The 27,212-nt window shown below is 58.7% G+C and overlaps 2 protein-coding genes and 1 non-coding gene across 8 annotated transcripts in view; 2 read left to right on the top strand and 1 right to left on the bottom strand.

The window, feature by feature from the left end:
• EVL (Enah/Vasp-like) overlaps window positions 1-8,142 on the top strand; it is a 135,233-nt gene extending 127,091 nt beyond the window's left edge. For 3 of the 6 annotated variants that reach the window (XM_032482623.1, XM_032482621.1, XM_032482620.1), the window contains exons 9-14: window positions 210-273; window positions 2,086-2,152; window positions 2,245-2,307; window positions 5,393-5,459; window positions 5,858-5,915; window positions 7,643-8,142. In XM_032482623.1, coding sequence (XP_032338514.1) covers window positions 210-273; window positions 2,086-2,152; window positions 2,245-2,307; window positions 5,393-5,459; window positions 5,858-5,915; window positions 7,643-7,680 — 357 coding nt within the window. In that variant the 3' untranslated portion in view covers window positions 7,681-8,142. The remainder of the gene's footprint in view (window positions 1-209; window positions 274-2,085; window positions 2,153-2,244; window positions 2,308-5,392; window positions 5,460-5,857; window positions 5,916-7,642) is intronic. The other 3 variants (XM_032482624.1, XM_032482625.1, XM_032482622.1) reach the window with 2 other exon arrangements.
• LOC116664508 lies at window positions 768-828 on the top strand. The gene has a single exon (XR_004321036.1). It is a non-coding gene; the product is annotated as a U7 small nuclear RNA (small nuclear RNA).
• On the bottom strand, window positions 4,053-27,108 carry DEGS2 (delta 4-desaturase, sphingolipid 2). The gene is made up of 3 exons (XM_032482626.1): window positions 26,927-27,108; window positions 12,765-13,507; window positions 4,053-10,840 (listed from the first exon to the last, which is right to left on the bottom strand). The coding sequence occupies exons 1-3, from the start codon at window positions 27,006-27,008 to the stop codon at window positions 10,694-10,696; spliced, it is 972 nt and encodes a 323-aa protein (XP_032338517.1). The 5' UTR covers window positions 27,009-27,108; the 3' UTR covers window positions 4,053-10,693.
• Window positions 27,109-27,212: the final 104 nt, after the last annotated feature.

Genomic DNA, 27,212 nt, shown 5'->3' on the forward strand with positions numbered 1-27,212 from the left:
TCCCTGGCCTCCGCGCAGTAACCAACTCCCCGCCACCTCCTGTGGTTTTCATCTGTTAATCATTTCATTGTTTCAGTGATTATGAAAGTGATACATGTTCATTAGATAATTTGGAAAACTGAGGTTTTCTAGATGACCTGGCCCAGAGGTGCCCTGCCCAGCCAGCCTTCCTAAAGAGGCCAACGGCAGAGCTTTTCTCTTCGTTTCAGGAAGAGCCGAGCACTTCTCCGTCTCCAGGGACCCGAGCAGCCAGCCAGCCCCCCAACTCCTCAGGTAAGGGCGCCAGCCTGCCCGCGCCAGGCCCAGGTCTTAGAGCAGGAGGGGCGCTTACAGCTAGGCCATCTGGTCCCACCACCTCACTTCACGGGTGAGCAGAGGCCACCCTCATGGGGGCACCCTGCCCTCTTCCGCAGAAGCCCCTGCATCCCCCGGAGGAGCCAGGCTGACTCACTGAACCCGGGAGGGAGTGGGACGTGCTGGAGGGAAGACCGCCCTGTCCAACCCTCTTCCCAGCGGCCTGCCAGCGCCACCCGAGAGGTGTGGCGGGGATCACGCCCAGGGCTCAGGTTCCCTGCCCTGGGCCAGTGCTCTGAAGAGGGCTGTGTGAATGTCGCATCTGTGTCTCCCGGCAGAGTGCCGGCTGTGATGGACGTTTTGGTGATCACAGTGAGCCTTGCTCCCTGAGAAGTCAGGCAGATGAGGTGCGTGAAATAAGGGAACCCCCAGCCTGAGCTCTGGGACGTGGAGTGTAGTTAGAGGAGTGCCTGAAGTGTTAAGCTCTTTTAGAATTTGTCTAGCAGTCTCTCCGGTCTGCACCAGAAAGCCCCCACGAGGAGGAAAAAAAAAAGTGTGCCTTGAGGCTCTATGGTGAGAAGAAGCCAACAGGATTGGTCATTCAGCAAACATTTGTTCAGGGTCTGCTGTGAGCCAGGCCTGTGCTCGCGGGCACCTGGCAAGGAGACAGTGGGATAGAGAGGAAGTGGGCCCCCCGCCAGTGGAGGGAGGCTCTAGCCAGCTGCCTGCTGTCTCCCTGGGGCATGGCTCCGCCCTGCACAAGCCTCAAGTCCAGACGCTCTGTGTTGGCATGTCTGCCTCCCTTGAGGGTCTGTGGTCCGTGTCCTCTCCTTCTCAGGCGGTGCCACTGTCATTCTTGGTGAATGACTGCATGAGCACCTCACGTCCCAATGGAGGGGTTAGGTGTTTCCAGTTTGGGAGGCTGAAGCTCAGTGTGGTTAGGTGGTAGGCTCAAGGACACACGCCTGGAGCGTGGACACGGTCCCACCTCTCGTGCCTGCACTGCAGGCCCAGTGGCATCTGAGACCCGCCTCAGACTTGCGGTCAGCCTGCAGAGTCTCCAGGCTCCACTCAGGGTGGTCAGTCCCCTGCTGCCCCAGGGACTTTTCCTTCTGTCTCTCTGCTCATCCTGCAAAGTCAGTGAATTTAGTTCAAGAAACCTCTTGAAGTAAAATGAAACACAGTTTAATACCACTTAACTTAAAAAAGTAAAAGGAAAGACAGGTCAGCTTTCAAGCCCAGGTTGGGAAAGAGCCAGCTGCAGTGAGTGGGGAAAAGCCAAGGGGTCAGCGGACAGCAGGTGCACCTGGGGTCACAGGGGCCTGGCCCCCAAAAGCAGATGTGGACCTTGGGCTGCCCTGCGAGTGTCCAGGGTAAGGGCTTCCTCTGTCCTGCTCAACCCATGGCTGGAGTCACAGGTCACCTCTGGAAGTCATGTTAAGAGGTTCCCCGACCAGTTAGCTTACGTTCCAAGGAAAGACCCAGCCATGGTGAAAGGAGTCAAAACCAGGCCACAAGTCAAGATTAACCAGGTTGAGGGAACAGGAACTTGTGTCCTGAGTGGGGGAGACTTGGGGTGACAACGGGGCCACACACAGCCCTGCGAGGACTGCCTGGGCCAAACGGGACTGGAATAAGGAGCCAGGTTTGAACTCGCTCAAAGCAGAGCTTCCTGCCAGGGGGCAGTGGCCCTGGCTCTGCTGGGGGCCTCCTGCCCGGGAGGCTGAGGGGTGGGAGCCACTGGGAGCCCTCCCAGCTCTGAGGCCCTTCGTCCATGACGTGAACCAACAGAGGCTGGCCGGAAGCCCTGGGAGCGGAGCAGCTCGGCGGAGAAGCCGGTGTCCTCATTGCTGTCCAGGTGAGCCGCCCTGGGGACACCCCTGCTGCGAGTCGGTGGGCTCAGGCGGGCGGCAGTGCCGACTCACATGTCTGTTCCCTTCCATTGCGTAGAACCCCGTCTGTGGCAAAGAGCCCCGAAGCTAAGAGCCCCCTTCAGTCGCAGCCTCACTCTAGGTACCGAACAGCCCCATCTGTGGGGCCTCCCTTGTCCCCTGCCCATGACTAACACCCGCCCGTGTCCTGTCTAACAGTTTGCTCTGGGGAAGGGTGGTCTGTGCTTTGTTCAGACCTGGGGACAGGTAGGGCTGGGGGGCTGAGGATGCTGCAGGCCAGCTCCTTCCTGTCATCTTGTGGACAGAGCCTGAGGTCCGGGGAGGGGGGTGGCCTGTCTGAAGAGGCAGTTAAGTGGAGCTGGGGTGAACCCCAGCTCTGGCCTCACTAACTGTGACATCGGGTGAGCCAGGGGACCTCTCTGAGCCTCCACTCCTGCCCCCACCCCACAAAGAGGTCTGTTCCTCCCTCCCTTACAGGGCGGGCATGTGGACAGCTGTGCGGACAACAGCTGGACACAGGAAGTAGTCACTAGCCATGGCAGCATCTCCCAGCTCAAAATCCTGGGACTGGCCCAGCACCCTGCCTCCTCTCCTTCCTTGGCACTTTTCCCCAGAGATATGTGACCATATTTCCCAAACCAAAAGCCGATGTGAGAACAGGATAGGGTGTTTGAAACTCAGATCACTCAGCAGAGAGGCAATCACAGTAACCATGGGCCAGGTGTGGCCTGAATTTGCAGGTGTTTAGAACCTGTGCAAAAATGTCTCCATTGCCCATCACAAATGGAAGAGAAATGCTCCTGATTCCAGAGCAGCAAGCATTTGGGCCTGGTCTTGCTGAGTGAGGCAGGGTGACCAGAGAGCTTCAGCCAGCCCAGCGGGAATGGTGACAACAGGAGGAGGTCTGGGCCAGGATGTGGGGTGGGGCCTGAGCTCGGTCCTGTGGACCCTGCCTGCAGGGGGCTCATTTTGCCATTGGAAAGGCCCATCAGTAAGACAGATGTGCATCCCGAGGTGCTCAGGGGGTGTGGAGGCTCTCGTGGTGGACTGGGCTGGGGCAGCCTCTCAGAGGTGGCATGTGAGTTGGCCTGGATGCAGGGAGCCTGCCCTGCGAAGGTTACGGGGACAGCCTTCCAGGCTGAGGGAGTGGGAAGTGCTAAGGCCCAAGCCTGTCACCTAATCCGGCAAGTCCAAGGAGCAGAAAGCACACTCTGTGGCGAGCAAGTGGGAGGACGTGGGCGGGTGGGGGGCGGCGCACTCGGGATAGGGAGGCATCGCATGTTTACACGTGTGCATTTTGTTCTGTGTGCAGGCCCCAGCCTGTGAGCACAGGGCGCCAGGACCAAGTCACACTTTGGGAAGCTGACTCTGGCTGTGAAGGGAGAGGTGGACCAGGGTGGGGCAGGAGCAGAAGCAGGGGCCCGGAGGAGGTGAGGCAGCCAAGGCTGACCTGGGCCCTCGGCAAAGCTGGCTGCATCCCGCTGGTGGAGGAAGGATGGGCTGCCGGGTTCTGAGTGGCCAGGCATCCCTTACAGAGCAAGAACTTGTCCACAGTGTTCCGACTCAGAAGGAGGTCTCCAGCTCTGAGCCAGACCTCTGCTGTAGTCTCACAGAGGGTGCCCGAGGGGGCAGGTGCATCACAGAGCTCACTGAGCTGTCGGGGTTCCTGTCAGGGGACCGTCCAGGTGTGCAGATGGGGAAACTGAGGCCCAGAGAGGTGAAGCGGTTTGTTTGCCCAGGTGACCCAGAAAATTTCTGTTGGAACAGGGACTTTAACCTACAGGATGTGTGTGATGGACCCAGCAGTCTCGGGCTGGACCTCTTTCCCCATCAGGACCCAAAATTACTTACGGACTCAGTCAGAACCATGTTTTGCATCTTTATTGAGTTCATCCAGGAGGGATACAAAAGTACTTTCTTTTTTTTAACCCAGGTTTGTACACTGGACTGCCAAAAGTCTTATTTACACAACATTCAGTGGTTTTTCCAGCTTTACTGAGCTGCAATTGACATCTAATGCTGTGTAAGTTCAGGTTGTCAGACACCGTGACTTGGTGTGTGTGCGTGTTGGGCGATGATGACCACAGTAAGCTAAGGAACACGTTGGTAAGGGCACAGATCACTTTTTTTTGTATGTGTCGTGAGAACTTTCAAGAAAGTATTCTGAGCCACTTTCAAGTATACAATAGAGTGTCGTCAACTCTGGTCACCATGCTGTACGGTACAGCCCTGAACTAATCCACCCTGTTACTGGAAGTGTGTGCCCTTTGACCACCTTCGCCAGTTTCCCCCACCCCCCCAGCCCCTGGCAGCCACCAGTCTGCTCTCTGTTTCTATGAGTTTGGCTTTTCTAGATTTTACATAGAAATAAGATCATGCAGAAATTGTCTTTGTCTAGCTTATTTCACGGAGCGTAATGTCCATGTTGTCACAGACGGCAGGATTTCCTTCTTTCTCGTGGGGAAGTAACAGTCCATTATAGACACGTGTGTGAGAGAGACGCTGGATGCAGAAAGCGTGCCCTCAGCACCAGGGTCCTGCTTTCAAAGGCCAGGTGGTTAGAAGAGCATCTGCCGAGCATTTCCAGGGAGGATTCATGCGCAAGAGACATTGCATCTCAAACCAGCTGCCCTGAGCTCAAAAGCTAAAGCAGCTCAGTCCATAGAACTGAAACCTTTCCCTCAGAAGAGCAAGACCACATCCAAGGACGTTTCAGAGCCCGTCACCAGCGCCAGGGACACGGGTTAGGGTCAGAAGCGGGTGCCTTTAGGATGAGTGTTTACTGAACGGTTTTTGCAGTTTTGTCTCACGTTTCATGCCGCTCTTCCTGGTTGTCCTCGAGTCTGTCCAGCCAAGAGCACAGACCGCACACCAGGGGCAGCTTGCCGGCCTCTGCCCTCCCGGGGGGTGATGCCGTCAGCTTGCACTGCCGCTTCTGGGTGAGCACTGTCCAATTTGAAAACCCCAGGTTCTGACTCTTGGGTTGGAAAATATGGTCACAGTTTCCATGAGACCCTCTTGAGGTGGAGACGGGGCATTAGAGTCCTTTTCAAGTAGCTAAAAGAGTGGCCAGAGGTAAAAACAGGAAGCACTTGAAGGTCGTCGGGAAGAAGGCAGTGCTCAGCCTCCTGCGCTCAGTGCCCCAGCATGGGGGCACCTGCCAGGCCCTGCCGCCCACTTGCCCACCCCTACCGTCCTCTCCCCAGGATGAAGCCAGCGGGAAGTGTAAATGACATGGCCCTGGATGCCTTAGATTTGGACCGGATGAAACAGGTGTGTGTCCTTTCCTGAGAGGCTGTGAAGGAGCCAGAGGCTGGGGACTCCTCAGGTCCACGAGGACAGGCAGGCCCAATAGGGCCCACCCGTGGCCGCCAGAAATCCAGGAGCCAGCAGTTGGGGAGGGGTGTGGGTGCCACTTGCAGCATTGGACCCCTGCCTGTCATCACCAGAACAAAGTTTCTGGGCACCCCCAGCCTACCTCTGGGGCGTGGGGGGCTGCAGGCCTGGCTGGGGTGTCCCTTACCCCACTCACACACTGCCCTTCCCCGACTTGGGGACGTGGGTGAGGATGAGGGCTGGGGAGGGAGCTGGGGGTGGCCCTGACCCTTCATCCAGGCCAGCTTCCCACCTCTGCTGCCTGTCCCTTCACTTTGAGGGTCTGCTCCCAACAGGAGATCCTCGAGGAGGTGGTCCGAGAGCTTCACAAAGTCAAAGAGGAGATCATCGACGGTAAGAAGACGGCCCGCGGGGGCATCACCCAGGCCAGGGCCGCCCTGAGGGGCCCTGAGAGAGGGTCGGGCCACCCCGGGATGGCCCAGCCAGAGGGGCCATCCTGGGCCAGGAGGCCTGCGGGTCTGTACTTGGGGTGTTCCATTCTTCCTCCCAACAACCCACACCACCCTCCTGCTTCTCTGGTTGAGCAACTGAGGCTCAGATTAGGTGACTTGTCTCAGTATAAGCACCCCTGGCGGTCTGTGCTGCTCCACCCCCCGCCCTCGGGGTCTCCTGGGGACTAGCCTGGTAGACGAGGGCGGGGGTGGGGGGTGGGGGTGGAGCCAAAGTGCATTCCCAAGCCCAGAGCCGTCAAAACAGCTGGACTGATCTGTTCTTATCTCAGTATCTGTGGACTGAGCTTGCCTATTTTGATTCTGCCACTTCCAGTCACTCCTAGAGGTTGTCTTCCTAGAGGTTTCAGGGTCCCCTGAAGCCACAGAGCTACCTATGGGCCTAACCTGGTCCACAGCCTGCTTGGCCCTGGCCTGGAGAGCAGGCATGTGGCTCCAGAGCACAGGGCCTTGTCACAGTGAATCACATCCACCTTTCCGGCTCCCACCAGAGCCTTTGATACAGCTGGCTCAGATCTGGAGCCAGAGGAAGAGGAAAAGTTTGGGCAGGGCTGGTTCAGCCTGCAACAGTGAGGTGCAGTCTGGGCCTCCCCGCCTCCCTCCTCGGTCACACCTGGTGGCTGGGTGGGCCTGGCCCCCTGGGTATCAGAGGCCAAGAGAGAGATCCGGGCACTAACGGTGGATGCTGGGGGTTGAGGGCTGCTGGACTCCAGAGAGAGAAGAGGCTGGGGGGAGCCTGCCTGGGGCACCAGCAGACCCAGACCACTGCCCAGAGCTGAGTGATCAGCCACACCCTGTCCTTGTCCTAGCAGAGAGCACTCAGTTCCTGTTTGTCCCGTCCCCCCACAGGCCTGGGATGGGCAGATAAGGAGTTAATGAATGAAGAGAGACAGAGCCAAAAAGGAGACACAGGGGCCAGCTGTTAACTCTGCTTTACTGCTAGGTGCCCCCTCTGAGGGCTGCTCATGTGGCCCCAGGGCCAGAGCAGGTGTGGGGCCAGAAGCCAGGCTGCCAGCCAGCCTTTGTGCGGAGGACAGCAATCTCCCCTGGTTAAGGGCCCAGCAGCCCTCAGCGCTCCCCTGGCTGTTGGCTCCAGGCCCGGGGGGGGGGTCTGGGGAAAGGCCCAGATACGGGGCAGAGAAAAGCTGGGGAGAACAGCAGGAGAAGCCACTCCACCTCCCTGGAGGGGGAGAGCGTTCAGGCGGGGGGGGGGGGGCAGGGGGGAGCGGCAGCCCTGCTCAAGGCCGCGGACTTCCTGCCGCCACTGTCTGGCCACTGTCTGTGGAGGGCTGCCAGTCCTCTGCCCCAGCATGTCCAGGGCTCCCGGTGCCTGCCAGCACGTCACCAGCTCCGAAGCCATCCCCCAGCCTCGGTTCCTGCTCTGCCATGGTGGGGAGGGGCTGGTCCTGCCCTCGAGGGGCTGCCAGCTCGGGGACTGGGAGATGAGCCCTACCAAGGGCTGTCGCCCCCAAAGCCTGCACCGGAGCCTGCGCTGCTCGACCTCTAGGAGCCTGGGTGGGGCGGGCACTCGTGAGACCGGGCGGGGCAGACACCAGGAGGGACTGACCAGAGACAGGGACAGCCCCTGAGCCTCCCTCTTCTGTCCCTCAGCCATCAGGCAGGAGCTGAGTGGGATCAGCACCTCGTAGTGCACTCGGCCCCGCTGCCGCCTGAGACACCCTCCTGTCTGCCCGACGGCGGGGGACTGCGAGGAGCCCAGCGCCCCGGCCTCCAGCACACACGAGCACGCACTGAAGCTAGGATGTGCTTCGTTTAAAAGTCTTAACCTGTGATCAAATATTAAAATGAAGAAAAAAGTTCAATTCCTGGATTTTTTTAGATTCAACCTGACACAGAACAGCAGGTCTATTCACCTTTTTTTGTATTTTATATTTGCCTATTTAAGTGTACATTTCTTTCGGTTTATAGAGAAGACACCCTGAGTCACGCGCTTCATTAGATGGTTTCAAGTTTCCTTCTAGGTGCCACTGGTAGCGCCTTGGCGTGGAGGCCACTGTCCAAGCAGCTCCTTCCCAGCCCCACGGTGGTGAGGGTCTGTCCACGCACCGCGCCGTCTGTGTACCCGTGGTAATAAATGCTTACTGTCCACACCCCCGGCTCCGGCTTGCTCTCTCACGCCGGCTCGTGGTCACTCCTGGCTGGGGAGGCCCCTTTTTGGGGTGGTTGTGCCCAGAGTAGCAGGAGCACCTCGGGGGCCTTGGGGTGCAGCTGGGCTGATCCAGACATGAGGAGGGGTGGGGAGGGTGAGCCGGGGCAACCCAGGCACTTCCGGCAGGGCCCCCCCCAAACCCCCGGCCTCCTCCAGGGAGATGGGCCCTGAGTGACGCCCATGCCTGGGACATCAGAGAGGCCTGGAGAGTGTACCTGCTCCACCTACCGCACAGGTAGGGTCCCTGGGACTCGGGCTCAGCACAGTGGTACGGGAATGGAAGGCAGGCTTTGTCTCTGCTCTGGCCCACAGAGTCCCCTGCATCCTCCAGGGAGGACACGGGTCCCCGCCCCCAGTGTCAGCAGGGGCAGCCCGTATGCCCACCTGAGGCACTCCCCATACCATGCAAGCTCCCCATCCGAGCCAGAGAGGGTCTGGCTCTCGGCCTGGGCGACCGCTGCCTCTGGGCCGGGAGCTGAGGCCCCAGCTGGTGGAAAAGCTTTGAAATCCTGTGACCATCCCACAGCCCCTGCAACACAGCAGTGTGCCCAGCTCTGGCCCAGCCGTCCTCTGGGGATCTTGGGAGGAGGTGATGAGGCAGGGCCCCCGGTCTGGCTAATGGCAAGGGAACAACTCTTTCCTGGCAGGTTCTGGACTACCGTCTCCTCCTGTGCTCCCAACAACCTAAAAGACAGGACTGGAGCTGTTCTGCTTGTTAGGAGGTGAGCAGTTTTAACCCAGGGCCGGCAGGTCCCACAGCTCCAAGAGCTGCCCTCTCCTGCCGCCTTCCGCTTCCTGAAGGTCAAGGAACCCCGGAGTCTCGGGGCCTTGGGGAGTAGGAGCTGGCAGATGGTGTGGGGTGCTCCCCTCTCCCCAGGCTCATGGGCGAGGCCTGGCCATGCCTCTCTGCCCTGTCTGCAGAGAAGCACGCTGGCAGACACAGAGCGTTTGTGAGGCTCAGCTGGGCTCTCCAGGGCTCCCCCAGGCCTGGTGGGCCTGTGTGCAGAAGGCGGGGCCGCCGCCCAGGCTCAAAGTACTCCCAGGCCGAGTGCATGTCCCTCCCCCAGTAAGCCCGAGGGCCTCTTCCCTGGGCCATCTCAGTGGTCAGACCATTCAGGATACAAGGGTGCCTGGCACCACGTGAGGCCACTCCCAGCCCTGGGCGGGAAGTCCTTGCTCAGCACCTGCCAGGTCTCGGGCACCAGGGGGGCGGGGGCTGCAGTGTGCCTTCCTCCCAGCCGTCCCTCTCCCCGGTCACTAAGACAGCCCAGCCCCGCACACCCCTGGGGGCTGGTCCTCGGCCTCCTCAGCCTTAAGTCTACAAGTGAAGACTGTCTCCCTGGGCTGCGGTGGGAGCTGCAGGGCTGCACCCACACCCCTTCATCTGGCCAGAGGGCCTGGCCCAGGCACCCCTCTGCCTGCCTCCCTCCGGGAGACCAAGGCCCCAGCCCACCCCAGTGCAGCCCTTAGGGCCAAGGGGCTGACAAAAGAGATGCCTCCCTAGGCCTCAGCTGTGCCATCAGCCCCCAGCAGTCGGAACAAGCCACTGTCCCACTTTACAGAGACACCAAGGACACCAGCCTTCTTCCATCAGAGCTGGAAGTCACCTGGGCAGTCACCTGTCCAACCACCCGTCTACCCACTGTTGGGCCTGTGGTACCTGCTCTCAAGCCCCACAGCTGAGCAGGTGAGGGTGGGGGCTCAAGGTGGAGCAGGGACTCGTGCAGGAGCAGACCCGTGGGCCGGGGGGAGGTGGTGTCTGCAGAGCTCAGCCGGGCGGAGAGGAGGGAAGGCTAGTGATGAGGGGCTTCGGAGCCACGTGGACCTCCAGGGCGAGCGGGAAGCCTTCTGCCCATACCCCGAGGCCAGCCACCCACCATGGCAGGGCCCTGGGGGAATGCCACCTCAGACCCAACTTGCCGGCAGCAGCCGTGCCTGAGGGCCAGTGAGTCGTCCCCAGGAGGGAGGCGCACTGAGGCCCTGGCCCTGCCTGACAGGAGCTGAGCCCACTCCTTGGAAGCACAATCTGTGGACGTGAAAACAAACGCTGGGTTCAATTTAGGGCATGGGAACGCCAGAGAAATCAGTTCCCTGGAGACCACAGGCACAGCGTGCCCGGGGCAGGGCTGGTCCTCGCCCCGTGAGGCCCAGAAAGGGAGGGCCGGGCCTGAGGTGGACGGCGAGCCCGTGTGCGGGCCAAGCGCCTCCAGGCTGCTGTCCATGCCCACTGTCCCGTGGTCTCGGGGCTCCCAGGGACAAGAGCAGCAGCCCAAGGTGCAGGAATCAAATGCAGCCAAACCAGTTCTGGGCAGTGGGCCGAGGGGGGACAGGTGACAGCCAGCTCTGCAGCAGGCGGGCGGGGCAGGGCGGGGCGGGGCGGGGCGGGGCCGGGCAGCAACCAGAGCACACAGGCCGCTCCTACCCTCGGCCGCAGCAGCCCGCGGCAGGGCCAGCGCACGGCGTCCATCCACGCCAGGCCCCAGCTGTCAGGCTCACAGGGGGTCTTCTGCCAGCTTGTACACCCTCTTCACCCGGGCGAAGGGCCCCAGGGAGTCCTCAAACACAAAATCCCAGAGCACCTTCACCCACGAGTGGTGCTGGGGCAGGTGGTCGTAGTACTCGGGCGCGATCTTCCGCACCTGCGGAGAGGGCGAGCGGGTCAGGCAGTGCGGGCACGTGGGCGCACGTCCATACACGGGGGCACAGGCGGGGCCTCGCACACGCAGCCACGCCTGTGAGCCCAGGCGCGGGCACGCATGCGCACGGAAGTGTGTGCGCACACAGACACGTACCCCCCCATCACCTCTCAGGGTACCGTGTCTGGCTCAGTAGGCAGGAGGCCGCCCGGTGCTGCCTGAAGGCAGAAGGCAATTGGCTGGGGGCACCAAGAGGTGCTGAGCCCCCTGCCCTAAGTGAGGAGAGGAGTTAAAAATGCACCCTCCCCTCTTGGAGCCCACACCCTGGGTTTCTAACCCAGGAGCCCCATGGTGAGCTGGGGTTTCTTCCACTCAAGCACCTGCAGAGATCTGAGGCACAACCAGGCTTGAGTCCTGCTGAACCATGGTCACGTTCATGCACCGTGGCCTGGTGTTCAATGCCCTCTCCCACCTGCCAACCCCTCTGGCCTCGGCTCCCAGCACCCCCAACCCCATTGCCCTCCTTCCAGCCTCAGTACTTTTCATTTCCTCTTCAGCTCCCTGCCTACCTCTGCACCCGACACCCTCAGCCCACCTCCTCCAGGAAGTGCTCCCAGCCTCAGTGCCTGCATCCACACCAGCGTCTCCAACACCACCTCCACCTCCTCTGCTCGCCAACTGCAGGGGATGCCCTCCACTCCCCTGTAGAGGACGCACCAGGTGCTCAGGGCCTGCTTTATAGCTGAAGATGGGGCAGGGGTTTTGAGGGAAGAGATGACCTGCACAGGGCATGAGCAGAGAGCCTTCGACTTTGCTTGGGAAATACAAAGGCTCAGAGCTAGCAGGTGCTTCTGTGACTGACTTCGGTCCAGATTCTGGCTCTAGTACTTTCTGAGGCGGGTCTCTCCCCTCTCTGGGCCTCTGCCTTCTCGTCTGTGAAATGGGCACAGTGGCTAATGAGGGCCTCTGCCCCATGGGTTTGGAGTGAGTCTTCAGTAAGGCAGTGTCCAGCACAGAGCAGGACCTCGGTTCCGCTGGGGCAGGGCTGAGCACGAGGGCTGTCGGACTTGAGTCACGTGGGCCACTGCACAAACTCCTGCACACCCAGCCCTGTGCTCACACACAGCCATGTGCACACCCAGACCTGTGCTCACAACCACGTGCACATGCAGACACAGATAAGCAGGTAGGCCTGCTGGCACGCACATACACACGTGCACACACGGGCAGGCACACACAGACCCGCCCTCTCCAACAGCCTTCCCACCGCCGCCGCCTCCAGCCATCCTGTCCGTGGTCACCTCTGCTCTAACCAACGACCACCAGACTGGAACTCCTCCCCCTCCCCCTCCCTCCTTCTCCTTTAGAAAGTCTCCAACATAGGTCTCCCTGGAGGCTTCCGCTCTGAGACAGCTCAGGCCAAGTCCCTTGAGTCACAAAGGCCAAGGCCTACCCTGTCCTCTCTGTGCCCAAAGGGGCACAGGGCAGTGACAAGAAATCGGCAGGGACGGGATCAGGAGATGGGAAGGGGCGGTGCATCACTGGCAGTGTCACTACTGCTGCCCCCTTTTACAGAAGGGGAAGCTGAGGCACAGAGAGGGTGAGTGGCTTACCGGAGGACACACAGCCAGCCAGTGAATATTGCAGCTGGGCTCAAATAGGTTTTCACTAAACCAAATGATCTAAACTGTAAAGTGACCCTTGAGCCCCCTCCCCACCTGAATTCACCTCCTCATTCTCCAGCCAAGCATTCCCTTTGCCAGGTGGCCTCCTTCTGCCCTGGGGGCCACAGACAAGAACGTGGCCATCCCATGATCAGCACAAGAGGAAAAGAGGCTGGAGTGTTGCCCAAAGCCTTCCCCACATCTCCCCTAAGGCGTCCGTGCACCCCCTCGCCCACATCAGCCCTGCGACCGTGGCCACGTACCAGGGGCAGGTTGCAGCCCGGGATGCTGGGGAAGTCGTGGTGCTCCATGTGGTAGCCCACATTGAAGGTGATCCAGTTGAGGGGCCCGTAGTAGGAGTAGGTCTCGTGGCCCTTGAGGAACATGTAGTGCTCGGCCACGAAGTGGCCAGAGATGGGGTGCAGGCCCAGGCCCAGTATGGAGCTGGCCAGCAGGTAGACCATGGACTTGAGCCCCCAGAGGGAGAAGATTGTGGCGTTGGCCGCCAGCTGCACCAGGGCATTGAGCACCTCCATGCGGGTCATGGCCTTGGGGTGCACGCAGAGCGGCCGCAGCGAGTAGAAGAAGGGCTGCAGCAGCAGCCAGAGCAGCTTGCGGGCCGGCGTGCAGAAGAGCCAGCCCTCCAGGCGCGTGGGCACGTCCACGTCCAGCCCGTCGCCGCCCAGGTAGCGGTGGTGGTCCACGTGGTACTTCTTGAAGGAGGCAGCGTAGGGCAAGCCTATGGGCAGGTTGGCAAAGATGGCGAGCCAGCGGTTGTGGGCGGCGCGGCCCGTGCCAAAGGCCGTGTTGTGCGAGATGTCGTGGATGGCCAGCGTCAGCGAGTGGTTCACGCAGCCCCCAAAGGTGTAGGCCCAGAAGAACAGCCAGCGCCACGCCAGCCCCCGCACCAGCCAGCAGGCCAGCAGCTGCGCCAGCACCAGCCCCAGCACCGTCCACTTGAGATGAGGGTCTGGTCGCATCAGGGCCTTGATGGCCGGGTACTTGGCTGCAGGAAGGACCAGGAGAGAAGGTGACACTGGTGCTGGCTGCCTGGGTCCCAGGTGCATGCTAGCCCCTCCCCCTATTCCCTCCCTCCTTCCATTTCTCCTGCGATCTTCTGTCCCCTCCCTCCACTACCCATTTAACCCCCAGGCAGTGACAGAAATGCCCTCGCCCCTTCAGACTCAAAGACCTGGCACTGCTCTTTGGGGCCCAGGAACAGCCCGGTCTGTGCACGTGCAGAGGCAGGCGGTCCGGCCTCCCCGCCACCTGGGGGGCTCTAGGGAGACTTCCCACAGTGGAGGTCTTTGCCACCAGCCTAAATAAAGAACAGGCGTCCGCATGGCCCCAGAAACGTAATGCCCAAAATCAAAGCAGCTGCAGAGAGAGCTGCAGGTGAACCGCCCACGGGGCTGCACCCACACAGCTGTGGGCTTCGAGCTAGCAGGGCAGGGACAGGCAGCCTGGATGCCCAGAACTCAGGCCCCTGGGACAGGGCGGGGGCCTGGGGAGGGGGCTGTGGAGGGCTCTGGCTTTGAGAGTTTCCGTTCTTAAAACAAACAAGATCTGAAGGAAACATGATAAAATGTTGAATGTGTGTATTTTGGGTGGTAGATGTTTGTTATAGTATCTTTTGTACTTTTCTATATTTTGTTCTACAGAAAAGGGAAAAACAATGAGAGTGGGAGGTACCCAAGCAGGGGAGGGAGGGCCTTCCCAGCCCAGGAGCGGTCCAACCCTGTAGAATAGAAAAGCTGAGTGGGGTGGATGCCCTGGACAAGACTGCCTTCTAGAAACCTCTGCCTGGCAGAGGGGGTGATGGGGGGACATCACATGCTCAAAGGGACGGTTGCCCCCCCCCACCCCAGGTCTGCCCTGTCCTTTGGTTCCCTCAGAGGCAGGGCCAGTGCCCTGATACTGATGGGGACTCTGAGGCCGGTGTTTGTCCCAGGGCACCGGGTGAAGAGGGTCTCCAGGATCGCAGCAGAGACTGAGCCCCAAGGGGAACCGGCCAGGCCAGGGTCCAGTCCTGCCTGCTCTTTCCCAGAGACCCAGGAAATCACTTCCCTTTTGTGCTCGGGTAGGGTGTGACAGCTACTCCCTCCTCCCAGCCCAAAGAACTTCCTGTCAGAGCCACTCAGCCTGCAATGGAATAGGCTGCTTGGGAGGCGGAGAGCTGCCTGTCCCTGGGGGTATGCAGAGAGACACATGACAAGGGCAAGGGAATTCTGCCCCGTCAGAAGGGAGACGCAGGCTCCAAATCCTCCTGCCGGAGCTGCAAAGCCGCAAGCCCATCTCGGGGTCAGTCTTGATCTTGCTGTGTGGCCGCAGTGAGTTTCCACCCTCTCTGGGCCCGTGTGTGACACAGCATGGGCATGATGTGCCTCACAGAGTGTCTGTCCCCACCGAACGGTCCTGGCCCTGATGGTGGGACAGCTCGCGTCTGCTGGAGAGGCTGGGGGGGGTCAGGGTTCCCACATCTCTGCCCAGGAAGCCCCCAGAGTCCCCCAGACAGCGTTTCCCCCTGCCATCTACACACCAGTGCTCCCATCCAGCCTTCACTCATCTGGCAGCTGCGGTGGTTTTGACCCGGTCCAAGGGTCCCACACAGCCACAGGACAGCCTGCCAGTGGCCAGGGTCTGAATCCCACACCCCCACCCCCTGCTCCCATTCCAGCTGCTGTCCCCCAATTGCTGAGGCCACCCCCAGGCCTCCAAGCTCCGAAAAACTGCCTGGGCCCTTTCATCCCAGGAGCCCTCTCCCTGAAGCCACCAAAGCACCACCCAGTCAGGTCCATGAGGATGGTGGCCACAGTACGAGTGTCAAAGCAGAACTTGGGAGAGAGCAAGCAAGCCCAGGGCTGGTAATACACCTCGGTCCGCTTAACCGGGACTCCAGGCGGCCACAGTGTCCCGGGAGGAGCCTCCAGAGCAGGGTCAAATTCCAGCTCTGGATGACGCTTTAGTAACCAGAATAGATAAAGATCTCCTACAGCCCAACAACAAAAAGATAGACAATCAAAAAAAAAAAATGGGCAAAGGACCTGAACAGACATTTCTCCAAAGATGTGCACCTGTCCAATAAGCAGATGAAAATAGACTAACAGATAGTTAGTCACCAGAGGATGCAGTGAGCTCCCACCTCACACCCGCCAGGATGGCTGGACTCAAAACCAGAGAAACAAGTCCTGTGAGGCTTAAGGAAAGTGGAACCCTTATTTGTATGTTGCTGGTAGAAAAGCAAAATGGTGCAGCCATCTTGAAAAACAATCGGGCAGTTCTTCCAAACGCGAAACACGGAACTACCATGTGATCCAGCAATTCCACTCCTAAATACATACCCCAGAGAGTTTAGCTCACAGACACAGAGACCTGCCCACTCACGTTCATAGAACTATTCACAACAGCCAGAAGGTGGAAACCACCCAAGTGTCCATCAGCTAATGCCTGGATAAACAAAATGTGGTCCATCCACAAAATGGAATATTATTCAGCCTTAGAAAAGAATGAAACTTGCAGTTACAAAGTAAGTCATGCGGATATAATGTACAGAATGTTGACTGTTGCATATTTAAAAGCTGCTAAGAAAGTAGATTTTTGAAAGTTCTCCTCAAGAACTTTTCTCATCCAAGAACTTCAAGAAAAAAAAAAACTAACTGTGTGGTGAAGGATGTTAACTAGACTTAGTGATCATTCTGCAATAAACAAACATCAAACCATTACGTTGTACACCTGAAGCTAGTAAATACCATGACAGGTCAATTATACCTCGATTTAAAACCCTTAGACTGAATGTCCCACTTCTTCATTTCACAATGCCACCTCGCTTAATCCCACTCCCTGGAACTGACTCCCAGATAAACTACAAGCAACCCCCCCCCCCAAAAAGGAATGAAATACTGACACAGACTACATCCAACATGGGCGAACCGGGAAGACATTAGGCCGGGGGAAATAAGCCAGATTCCCCTTATGTGAAACATCTAGAATCGGCAAGATCACAGCAGCAGAAAGTAGAGGCTACCAGGGGCTTGGGGAGGCCCGGACGGGGCTGGGCAGTGACTGGTAATGAAATGGGTATAGCGTTTCTGCTCAGCATCATGAAAACATTTTGGAAATAGTAGCGATGGCCACACAAACAGCACTGTGAATGTAATCAAGGCCGCCAAATCACACACTTAAAACGTGGCTTAAATGGCAAATTCTACGTTTGCTATATAAATAATAATAATAAAGTTTGACTAAACATCTCAGCTCTGGGCAGGTTACCTCCGCCCCAAGGCTGGTTTCTGAACCATAAACAGGTAACTGGGAGGATGACTAGATCAGGCATGGAAAGGCTCAGGCTGACCAGCCAGGGGATGAACCTGCGCTTTGTGATGAAGAGTCAACAAAAGCGCCCCAGGGAGGCAAGGTTTGAGAGGCAGGGGCCCGCAGACAGGTTACCAGGTGAGGGGGGTGCTGGGGACGGCGTTGGAAGGCGGCTGATTAGAGCTCCCCCAACCCCAGTCCTGCCACAGTCCCTGATGGCTGCTGTGTGGGTCATGGGAGGTGACCTGGCTGTCCAAGAAAGGCCGGAGGCCCCCGTAGGGTGCTTGCTGCCCCAGCAGGTGGAGGAACATGGTGGGGCGGGGCGGGTGGGGGTGGGGAGGCTGCCGCCTTAAACCATTTCACAAGGTGGAGGGAGAGAACCAACAGTCCCCCGAAGGTGTCCACGACCCCCCCCACCTGTGAGTTGATCAGCTGACACGGCACCCAGGCTGCCGGCCTGCTGACCTCACAATGGGGAGGAGACTGGATTATCCGGGCAGCCGTGTCATCATCATCCCAGGCTCCGGACAGTGGAAAAGTGGGCAGGAGAGAAGTCTGGGGTGGCCGGCCAAGGACACCATCAGCACTGCTGGCTGTGAAGACGGAGGAGGGGCCCTGAGCCGAGGGTTGCAGGCAGCTCCAGAAGCTGGAAAGGCCAGGACACAGACACCCACCAGAGCTCCCAGGAGGAGCATGGCCCTGCCGACACCATGACTTTGGCCCAGTGAGGCCCAGGTCAGACTTCTGAGCTCCGGGAACCATGAGATAGCACCTGTGTTGTTTCAAGCCTCCGAGGTTGCAGAGATTTGCCACCACAGCCCTAGGAAACACGCAGCTGCACCGGGAATGAGGGGACAGCGGGGCTCCCGCAGCCTGGCCGACCACTCTGGCCGCTCCCCGCCCCATCCCTGCACTGGGCACGGGGGCCACTCACACCTGGCCCTGCCCCTCAAGGGCTCGTCCACCAGCCCCGATCGAGGTGGACGAGGCAGAGCAAGAGAGACAAAAGGACCCTGACCTGGGGGATGGGGACTGACACGCGGTGGGCCCCACTCGGGAGGGCGTGCAGGGAGCAGGCCGCATCCCAGCTGGTTCCTGCCCCAAACGTGGGTCAGAGTGAGCGCAGACACTTCAGAGAGTGGGCCTCAGGGCTACCCAGGAGGATGGGTGCTTCCAGCAGGGGACTGAGGGGCCTAGAAGGGCGGGAATCCAGTAGCCACGGTGGGGTGGAGCAGGAAAGGAAGCACCGTCCCCATGATGCCCAGGGCAAGGACGCGCTGGCAACCTCAGCTATCAGAAAGGCTCTCACCCACAGCCCAGTGCCGCAGAGACAGCATCTCTGAACCTTTGCATACTTGGGTGTCAGGTTGGGACCACAGGCCACAAAGCTCCACCAGCCTCCCTCCCAACAGTGGCAGCTTCTCGGCACCAGCCTCCCCACTTGGGTAACCAGGTGCCAAGCCCTCGCCTGCCCACGCACACCTGGGAGCTGATCCAGGAGGCCACCAGCCTCTGCGGGGTGGACCTCCCCTATTTTCCCTTGGATGGAGGCCAAGCCTGGGGCAGGAGGATGGGGCAGGCTACACCTGCAACAGGTGAGCACAGACTAGCAAGCTGTGGGCCAGCAGGGACCAGGACCCTGGCTCAGGGATCCAGACCAGCAAACAAGCCACTCCAGTGACTCCCGGAGGCAAGGGCAGTGACAGAGGCCAGCTGCTGTGACCTTGGATGGTGGGCCTCAGGTGCCCCATCTGTCAAAGACAAAAAGTCGTGCCTGAGTGGAGGGACAGGAGAACACCTTCGGGGCCCTGCCCTACCCGCCCCACTTCAGGGAGCCCAGTGCCCCTTCCTCCTTCCTCAACAGCTTCCCAAGGACTCAGCTGCCCCCAGCTCAGAGCAGCCCCAACAGGGCATGGGGTGTCTGATCCCCAGCCTCTCACCCAGGCCGACCAAGCAGGCCAGGGCCAGTCCTGGCCACAGCACCGCCCAGCCTAGGCCTCCACACCTGGAAAATGGGGCTGGCACTCCTACCCACCCACCCACGCAGTGGTGGGACCAGGATGACAGCTCTGAGCCCTCTGACTGTTCTTACTGTCGTCATTAAGTGCAGTTTTCTGATCTGAGAGTAAACCTCGTGTTTCTGACCTTTGAGGCCGGGGGACGGGGGCAGGGCTGGTCTTGGAGGCTGATCTGGCCCCGGGCTTGCTCTAACCTACGAGAACAGGCCCAGTGCTCCCAGGCCTTGACGGTCACTGGGCTCGGCCACCCCACTGGAAGTAATGAAAAATGGGGCCGATGTACAAGCCGGCAGCTCAGGGGCGATCCCTGAGAGGGAGTCAGGCGCATGAGCTCCAGATCACCACCACTCTGCATGGAGGCACTTTCCAGACCACAGTGCAGGGAGAAGGAGCCCCAGGAAGCCAAGCAGGGAGGCAGGGCAGGGCAGGCGCTCCGTCCAAAGGCGTGGTCTCCAGGGAGCCTGGGCTGAACACGCACGAGGGGCAACACCCATGAGTGCTCAGAGGCAGCAGCCAGGGGGCTTGGAGACCCAGCTGAGCACCCCGGCCTTCAGTGCAGAGCACAGGAGGACCCCATCTAAGGAGTGGGGCGGCTCTGGACCCACCCGAACAGCACTGGTGAGCAGGGCCACGCTGATCCACCAGCCCCCCATACCTGCTGGACAAAAGCTCAACCTTCCCTCAAGGGAAACAGCAAATGGCGAACCTTTTCAGTTCCAGAGCTTCTGAGTCCCTGGGGAGCCGGGAGGCCTGGGGGCCACCCCGAGAAGATGTGCAGGGGACCTCCAGCCACGCAGACCCAAGGAGGTCACTGAGCGCATTCGGGATTCAGTATAATTGTAGCCATGGGCTGGGGATGTCCACCAGGGGGTCAGGGAGGGTCATGGAAAGGAAGACAGGACAGATGCCTGCTGGACTCAGCAAGGCCATCGGGGGCCTCAGCAGGAGCCATTTCAGCAGGAGGCGAGGAGAGAAGGTGAGGGGAGAGTGAGGCATGGGGACGGAGAGCTGCTAGGGTGCTGAGATGGGAGAGAGGGGCCAGGGGATGGCAGAGGAGGGGACAGAGATGCAGACATGGAAAAGGCAAGGAGGGATACGGGCCTGACAGGGGGTGCCTCGTCCAGCGACTCAGGGATGAGCTAGGGGACGAGAGCCACAAGGTACCATCTTCCCTGGGCTCCAGAAGATGTGGAAACCCTGAGGAGGGGGGCAGGAACTGTAGCCCCCTGGGGAGACCCAGGCCTGCCTGGACACCCAAACCTGACCCAATTTGACTAGGGGGTACTCTGCCCCCTCAGGCCTTGGGAGCAGAGGACAGGAGAAGCTGCGTTAGGACATGCATGCCTCAAGGGCTCTCTGCTCCCGCGGGGCAGCCTGGAGCCCAGTGTGGACGGACAGCCACCTGGAACAAAGACAAACAGACCCACGCAAATGGTCTTCCAGCAGGGGCCTGGGTGGGGCCCGAGGCAGCTGGGCAGCTGGCCATGAACAACAGTCATTGCTAGAAGTCACACTGTCCAGGCATGGCATAGGAAGGAGGGGCCGAGGTCCAGGGCAGGGTCGGACCAGGCAGGGCGGGGCAAGAGAGCCAACACTTGACCTGAGGAGCCCTGGCTTCAGGATGTGGGCTGGGGCCCAGGTGCAGACGCGGCCCTTGGCAGGTGAAGCTTGCCCGGCCTCTGACACACACACATTCATTCAGCCTTTACCACTCTGCCTGGAGGGAACCGTCCCCCCGTCTTAGAGATGGGCAAACAGAGGTTCCACCACACGGTGAAACCACCTGCCTCATTTCCCCGGCCCCTCTGGCATCCGCAGGGAATGCCACAGCCCCGGAGCTGTGGCTTCAGGAGAGCCGCCTGGCTCAGTCCGACTGCTGTATGTCCTCCGGCAAGCCCAAGTCCCTCTCTGAGCCAGCTTCCTCACCCTCTGTTCCTAAGGCACCTGCTCTGACAGCCCAGGCTGTGAGCATATAGAGCTGGGTCTCCGCTGGGGCACAGGGGACAGGAGGGAATGAGGGAGAAGGCGGCCAGCTCCGAGGTGTTGGGCAGCGTGGCTCCCACAGATGCGAACCTTTCGATGCATTGCGTACATCTCCATACGTGATGGACTTGTCCATAAGGACCCAGAGGTCTCAGCAGAGGAGCTGCTGGAAGGAAGGGCAGCCTGGACCCAGCAACGCACACCAGTCTCACAGAACAACCTCCTGTGCGTCCTGGTTACCCCCAGAACTCTTCCTGACAAATTCTGCTGCACCAGCACAGGAGGACAATGGCAGAAACAGGCAGCTGGGCAGGGGAGGCACCAGGCTCCCCTCCCAGCTATGGTCTCCCCCACCTAGCCCCCTTCTCTCTGGCCTCCAGCAGGGCTCCCAGGAACAGACGGGGCTTCTCCCCACTTATGCTCCAGACCCTTCCAGGCACCTGGGGCCTGGTACTATCTAGGACTGGATACTCTGACCACTTCCTCAGGGAGGCCAAATGCCACTGCTGACAAGGGGAGGTCCTTGTCACTGCCTTTCACCGCCTGTGTGCTCCCAAGTCTGGAATGTTCCATCACTTCCATCAGCTCACTGCTGCCCACCTGCTTCTGGCTCCCACTTGACCCTGTCCCACCACAAGCCACTGTGCAGAGCGCCTTCCCTCACATCCCCACTCACCACCTCTGACAGCATCTCCAAGCAAGGCCCCCAAAGGCCCCCAAAGCCCCTCCTTCCTAAACAGCTTCCCTGCAGCTCTGGCCCCAACGCTTGGTGAGCCGCCTCCCCATGGCCCCGTCTCTCCCACCTCCTTTCCAGTTTCGGAGCACCCTGGGGCCCTGACTCAACATGGAAAATGTGCAAAGTGGCCCAAAGTGCCTTCAGGAGTCGCTTAACTCCGCCCCCTCCCCTGCCTCCCACAGAACCTGCTCTTTGTTCATTGACAAATATTTGCTGAAGGTCCAGAGGCAGAAGGGCCCCCAGGCTGAGCAGGGGTGGGTGCCACCTGTGAGGGGCACGGGCAGCCTGTCCCCACTGGGATGTGCCAAGAGGACATGCACACAAAGTCCCCTGACACTCGAGCCAAAGCTCAAAGGGTGAGGGTTTGGATCTGAGGATTCACGGCAGGAGATGCTGAGTGACAGCAAGTGGCCCTGGGCTATGTGGGGATGAGGGGGACACTCTGAAAGTGGACTGTGTAACTTCACTGAAAATCACTGGACTGTGCCTTTAAAAATGAGTGAATTTTATGGTATGCAAATCACACCTCATAGAGCAGGTACAAACTAAAGAATGTGGGGGGAAAGCAGGCCAGGTGGAAGGCCGGGCACACACTTCAGTACAGAGGCTGGAAAGAACAAGAGGAGGGGACATGTGAGCTGGCAACTGCCGGTGGGTCACATGTCAGGGACCGGAGGAGGAACAGGCCCTGTTCGGTCCCAGGTGGAGAAGAGGGTGGAACAGAGGCGCAGGCCAGCATCACCAGGTTAGAGCTCTGTCCTGACCCTGACCGGCCGCTTGAACTTGGGCAAGTGGCCTAACTTCCCAGGGTCCTGCCATGCATAAAAAATGCAAATGACTGTAAGGCCAGAAACAGAGAAGGAAACGAAAAGAAAAGAAAGGGGAAAAAATGCTCCAAGTGAAAAGACACAAGACAGACACCAGGGAGGATTCTTGTTACGTGTGGCAAATGCAGGGCCACGACAAGTCACGTCTGACTCTCCAAGATGCTGGAGGATTACTCCCATGGGAAAAGCAGTCAAGGACATGAGTAGAAAGTTCGCAGAAGACAACAGTGAAATCAAGAAGAAATGCTCAGCCTCACTAATCAGCTTAGAAATGCCAGTTAAAACAGGATGTCTCCCCCTGTCCAGTTGGCAAGGGTTAATAAACCTGTGCTCCTGGCAGTGGGCAGATCCCTGGCAACACTGTGGGGAGGGAACCCCGCGATAATCCTGGCAGGTTTGGACAGGATATGCTCAAGCTTTGTGTAGGTGCCTGCTGCCTTCGCTCAGCCTCGCTGGGAACCAAGGGACCGGCTCTAGCGGAGGTGGGTCTGGTCCTGCCCTCCGGAAGCTCAGAGTCGAGTGGAGGGGTCAGACAATTAAAGCAGTCACCCAACAAATCAAAGTAGAATTACTAATGGGGGCAAAGATCAGGAGGGGAAAGTGCACAGGCCCCCGCGGGAGGAAGGGAGGAGTAGCTGGTGGGGCGGGGGCCGGGAGGTGGGGGTTGTGCTGTGGTGTCAGCACTCAGGCCACACCTGCCGCTGGGAAGCGGCCAGATAGGCTCCTCTCTCCCCAGCTCCCTCAGCGATGTGTGTTGAAATTGACCGTGATGGAAATATTTACAGAGGTTGGCAAATGCCAATTTGTAAACCAGGACCTTTTGTTCCCTTCAGAGAGTCAATTATTTCAAGTTTCCCAGCATAGTCTGCGTGTGTGCATGTGTGTATGTGCGCGCGCATGCTGTTAATATTTCTGAGGAAGGGACATTTAGGCTGAGACATGAAGGTTGCGTAAGAGTTTGGTAGATGAAGAGTAGGGGGAAAACATCTAAGCAAAGGAAACAGCATTTTCCGAAGGCATATGATGTAGGAAGCGGGCAGATGGAGGTATATTCCACCAAGTGACTACAGAGCAGAAAGGAGAAAAGGCAGGAGCGCCAACAGTCCAGAGCAGAGCTGAGATTTTAGCAAGGGCAGCCCTAGAAGGGTTTGAGTTGGGAGGACACGGTAGGGCCCCCTGGCCAATCAAAGACTCACATCTCTGGCCAGAAGTTATCTGGCTCAAAGAGAGGTCGTGCTGCTCAGGGCAGGAGGGGAGGAAGGCACCAGTCTGCCTTCTGCAGAATCTCAGAGCTGGGTGGACACAGGCTGCGGCCCGTCTGGCGAATGAGGGCAAGTCTACATTCTGACTGCAGCAGGGATGAGGGGCACGAGGAGAAGGTCCCTGAGGCCTGCCCGCCCTCCAGCCCTGCACCGGCGCCTCGCCTCGGTGCTGGAGGGAGGGGACTCCACGAATTCCCCCTGCGAGCGCCCCAGCCAGAGCCTTTCCTAAGCAAATAATCCAACAAGAATCTTACTTCCTCATTTTCCTTTGATTATTTGATTTTTAAACACATTTTTATGTGCGTGTGCCCTGCTTTCATAACTAAAACACAAAAACAAATCAGAAAGCTCTTTGTTTTTGAAAAGACAGATTCAAACCTTGCTTCTTACACCAGTGGCCACACCCAGCTTGGACTCTGATCTCCGATGTGATGACAGTCTTGCCGGCCCTGCTCCTGCCCTCACAGCACAGGGAGCCTCAGCTCCTGGCCTGGGAGACAGGTCCCTATCCAAGCAGGATCTGGAGACGGAGTTTGCTCCTGCCTGCAGAGCACTGCAACCAGCTCTCTGCAAGGACTCCCTGGGTTCTGACTCCAAGATTAGGATGGTTATTGAGCATCCAATGGCCCCCAAGGAGCTTGGCCTGGGCCACAGCAGCAACCTAACTGGGACCAGAGCACATCCCCGCCTAAACATCAACCTGCCCTCTATGGCCTCTGAGCTGTGTGGCCCTAGGCAAGTTGCTACCCCTCTCTGAGCCCTACACTGGGGCCTCTTCTGTAAAGAGACACTGGCAGTTCCACAGAGGAGTTCTCTCAGGCTGGGAATAGCACAGGCTTCAGAAAAGCAGAGATGGAAAGGTAATCCGTCCTTGGAGAGCACATGGGCAGGCCTGCCAGAGGTAATAATTATCATGGTAGCTAACATTTACTGAGTGTTGAGCTAAGCACTTAACATAACTCATTTAATCTAATTGTTTAATTAATTTAATATTTTAATTAAATGTATTCATTAAAATCTAGTAATTAATTTAAATTCATTTTAGTTTTATTTAATTAACCCCTTGTAACTCAACCAAAACTCAATTTCCTCATCTGTTTATTGACTTGCCTAGGGTCATGTGGCTAATGAGCTGGTGTTGGCCTTGCTGGGAGACCAACTCCACAGCCAGGGTCTAGACCCAAACCACCTGCCTCAGAGAACCCAATGGGCTGAGGCCATGGAGGGAAACGCCCAAGGGGCAGCCTCACCCAGCCCAGGCTGGGGGGCTTCCCGCAGGAGGGAGAACTGGGTAGAGTGAGTGGGGCATAACAGGAGGAAGGACATCCAGGCAGGGGAACAGCTTGTGCAAAGGCCTGGGAGGGAGGGAAAAAGACACATTCCAAGTTCATTAGCTCAAAACTGGACACATGAAGGGGAATCCACAACACTGAGGGGACAGTGGAAATTTGCAAAACTTCCTGGAGAGTCAGCCCTTGGGAACTTGTGCGTCCCAGCCACCCTGTCCAGGATGCTTCCTGGACTGGTTCCAGGGCCTGTGACGTCTCTTTAGAGAATTCCTTCTGCGTGTCCTGGCATGCTGGGTACTCCACTGGGCACTCCTTTTATCCTCACACCCATTCTGCCAGAAAGGATGACTGTGCCCATTATATAGACTAGGAAAGTAAGGCTGCAGCCCAGAGTGTCTGGATCCGCCCAGGCAGCTCTGTGGGCCAGGATACATCTCCCAGCCTTCTCCACCTAGGGCCAGGTACCCAGTGAGTCCTGTAAGGGAAGGGAGAGGAAACAGCCCTGCCTCAGACCTGATGAGGGGCCGTAGCCAGGATGCTTGCCCTCTGTGTGGAGGGGGTAGGGGGAGACCAGATGATCACCAAGGCCCCTCTGAGTCACCTGAGGGGAAGATACAGGTATAGGGGACAATGCTGTCACTGGTGAGGCCAAAAATAGTGCTAAGGCTACTGGACATCTCACAGGAGAAAACCATGAAGTCAGAGACCCACCCAGGGGTCTCTAGGACCTAAACCCCCAGCAACAGTGGAGTACAGTCACACACTAACCACTCAACGCATCCGATGTCTGAAAGGTTGAAAAGTAATAGGACAGATATTTCCATAGTCTTGAGGGGAAGCAGGAAGACAGCAAAGGGGAAATTCGAAAGAAAAAAGACAATCTATTCAAATGCATTAAAAACAAAAACAAAAAAGTTTCTGTGATTATAAAGGGGAAAAATATTTGCAATGTATATAAGACAAAGGGTTAAAAGCCTCCTATACAAAGAGCTCTAGTGATCAATAAGGAAAAGATCAACCGGAGAGAAAAGTTAAAATGGCCAATTAAATATTGAAACCAGTTATCACATAAAGATTAAACTCACAATGAAATAGTTTTGTTCTGTTCATCTGATTGGCAAAGATCAAAACGTTTGCCAACCCCAGGTGTAGGCGAGGGTGTGGGGAAATCACAACTGCTTCTGGGGAGCAGGGGAGCGTGTCCACCCTGCTGGAAGCCAGCCTGGCACTGTGAAGACAATATGGTGGCATCTAGTAAAAGCTGTTCTGGAGTTGTGAGCCCTTTAACACGGAATCCCCGGTAAAGGACTGTACATCCTGGGTCTTCCTGAGAGACCAGTTTGCAGGTTAGGTGAGTGCGCAGGAGCGAGTAACGACCTCTGGCAACACTAAGCGACAGAGAGGGGGCCGCTGTGTATTAGGCTATAAAATAAAGGACGGAATGGACGAGATTCTTTGGTACAATCATTGCTTTTAAAAAGCTGTATCCCTCGTTCCCCTCGTTTGCTTCCTTCGAGGCAAAACTCCGGTATGAGGGGTGGGCTTGGCGGCCTCTCTGGCGGCGGGAGCCAGGAGCTCTGCGCACACAGACGCCCAGGTGCCGGCGGAGGACTAGCGGTAGGCGGGGGCGGCGCATCCCACAGAGACGTCCCTCGGGCCGACCCCTGTGCCGCATAGTCCCCGCGCCCAGGGTTTGCCCCAGGGAGCGGCTCACATCCCCCTGCGCGAGCATCGGCTCGGGTCCTCCAGTCCTAGATCCCAGGACCGAGGCAGAGGCGTGAGGGGAGTTCCAGACCCAAGCTGGGGACTCGGCGGCCCCGGGCGGCGGACACTGGGGAGGGGAAGTGGCGCTCCCACCCTCCTTGCAGCAGAGGTAAGGGAGGTCCCGCTGGGCATCAGGCCCGCGCAAGAGCGACCCCTGGGCTCCGGTTAGCCAGCAACTCCAGACGGCCCCGGGGCCGTCCCCACCCGTGGCGAAGCCGGGGGGCCCCGGGCTCACCGAGCATCTCTTTGCGCCTCTGCGTGTGCGGCTGGTCGGTGTAGACCCACTCGAAGTCGCTGCGGCCCGCGCTGTTGCCCATGGTGGGGCCGGGAGCGCGGCTCCGAGCGCGAGGCGCACGGCTCAGCTCAGCTCCACCTGTCGACCAGCCGGTGCCGCGCGAGGACCTGGTCCCGGTTCACTGTGGGGCCGGGGCGGGGCTTCTGGGGGTGGGGCCTCCTGGGCGGGGCCAGGTGCGTCCCAGGCGGAGCCTCAGTTACCTCTTTTGAAAAATGGGGGACTGTTA

The sequence above is a fragment of the Camelus ferus genome, chromosome 6 (assembly GCF_009834535.1).
Source record: "Camelus ferus isolate YT-003-E chromosome 6, BCGSAC_Cfer_1.0, whole genome shotgun sequence".
Lineage (NCBI taxonomy): Eukaryota > Metazoa > Chordata > Mammalia > Artiodactyla > Camelidae > Camelus > Camelus ferus.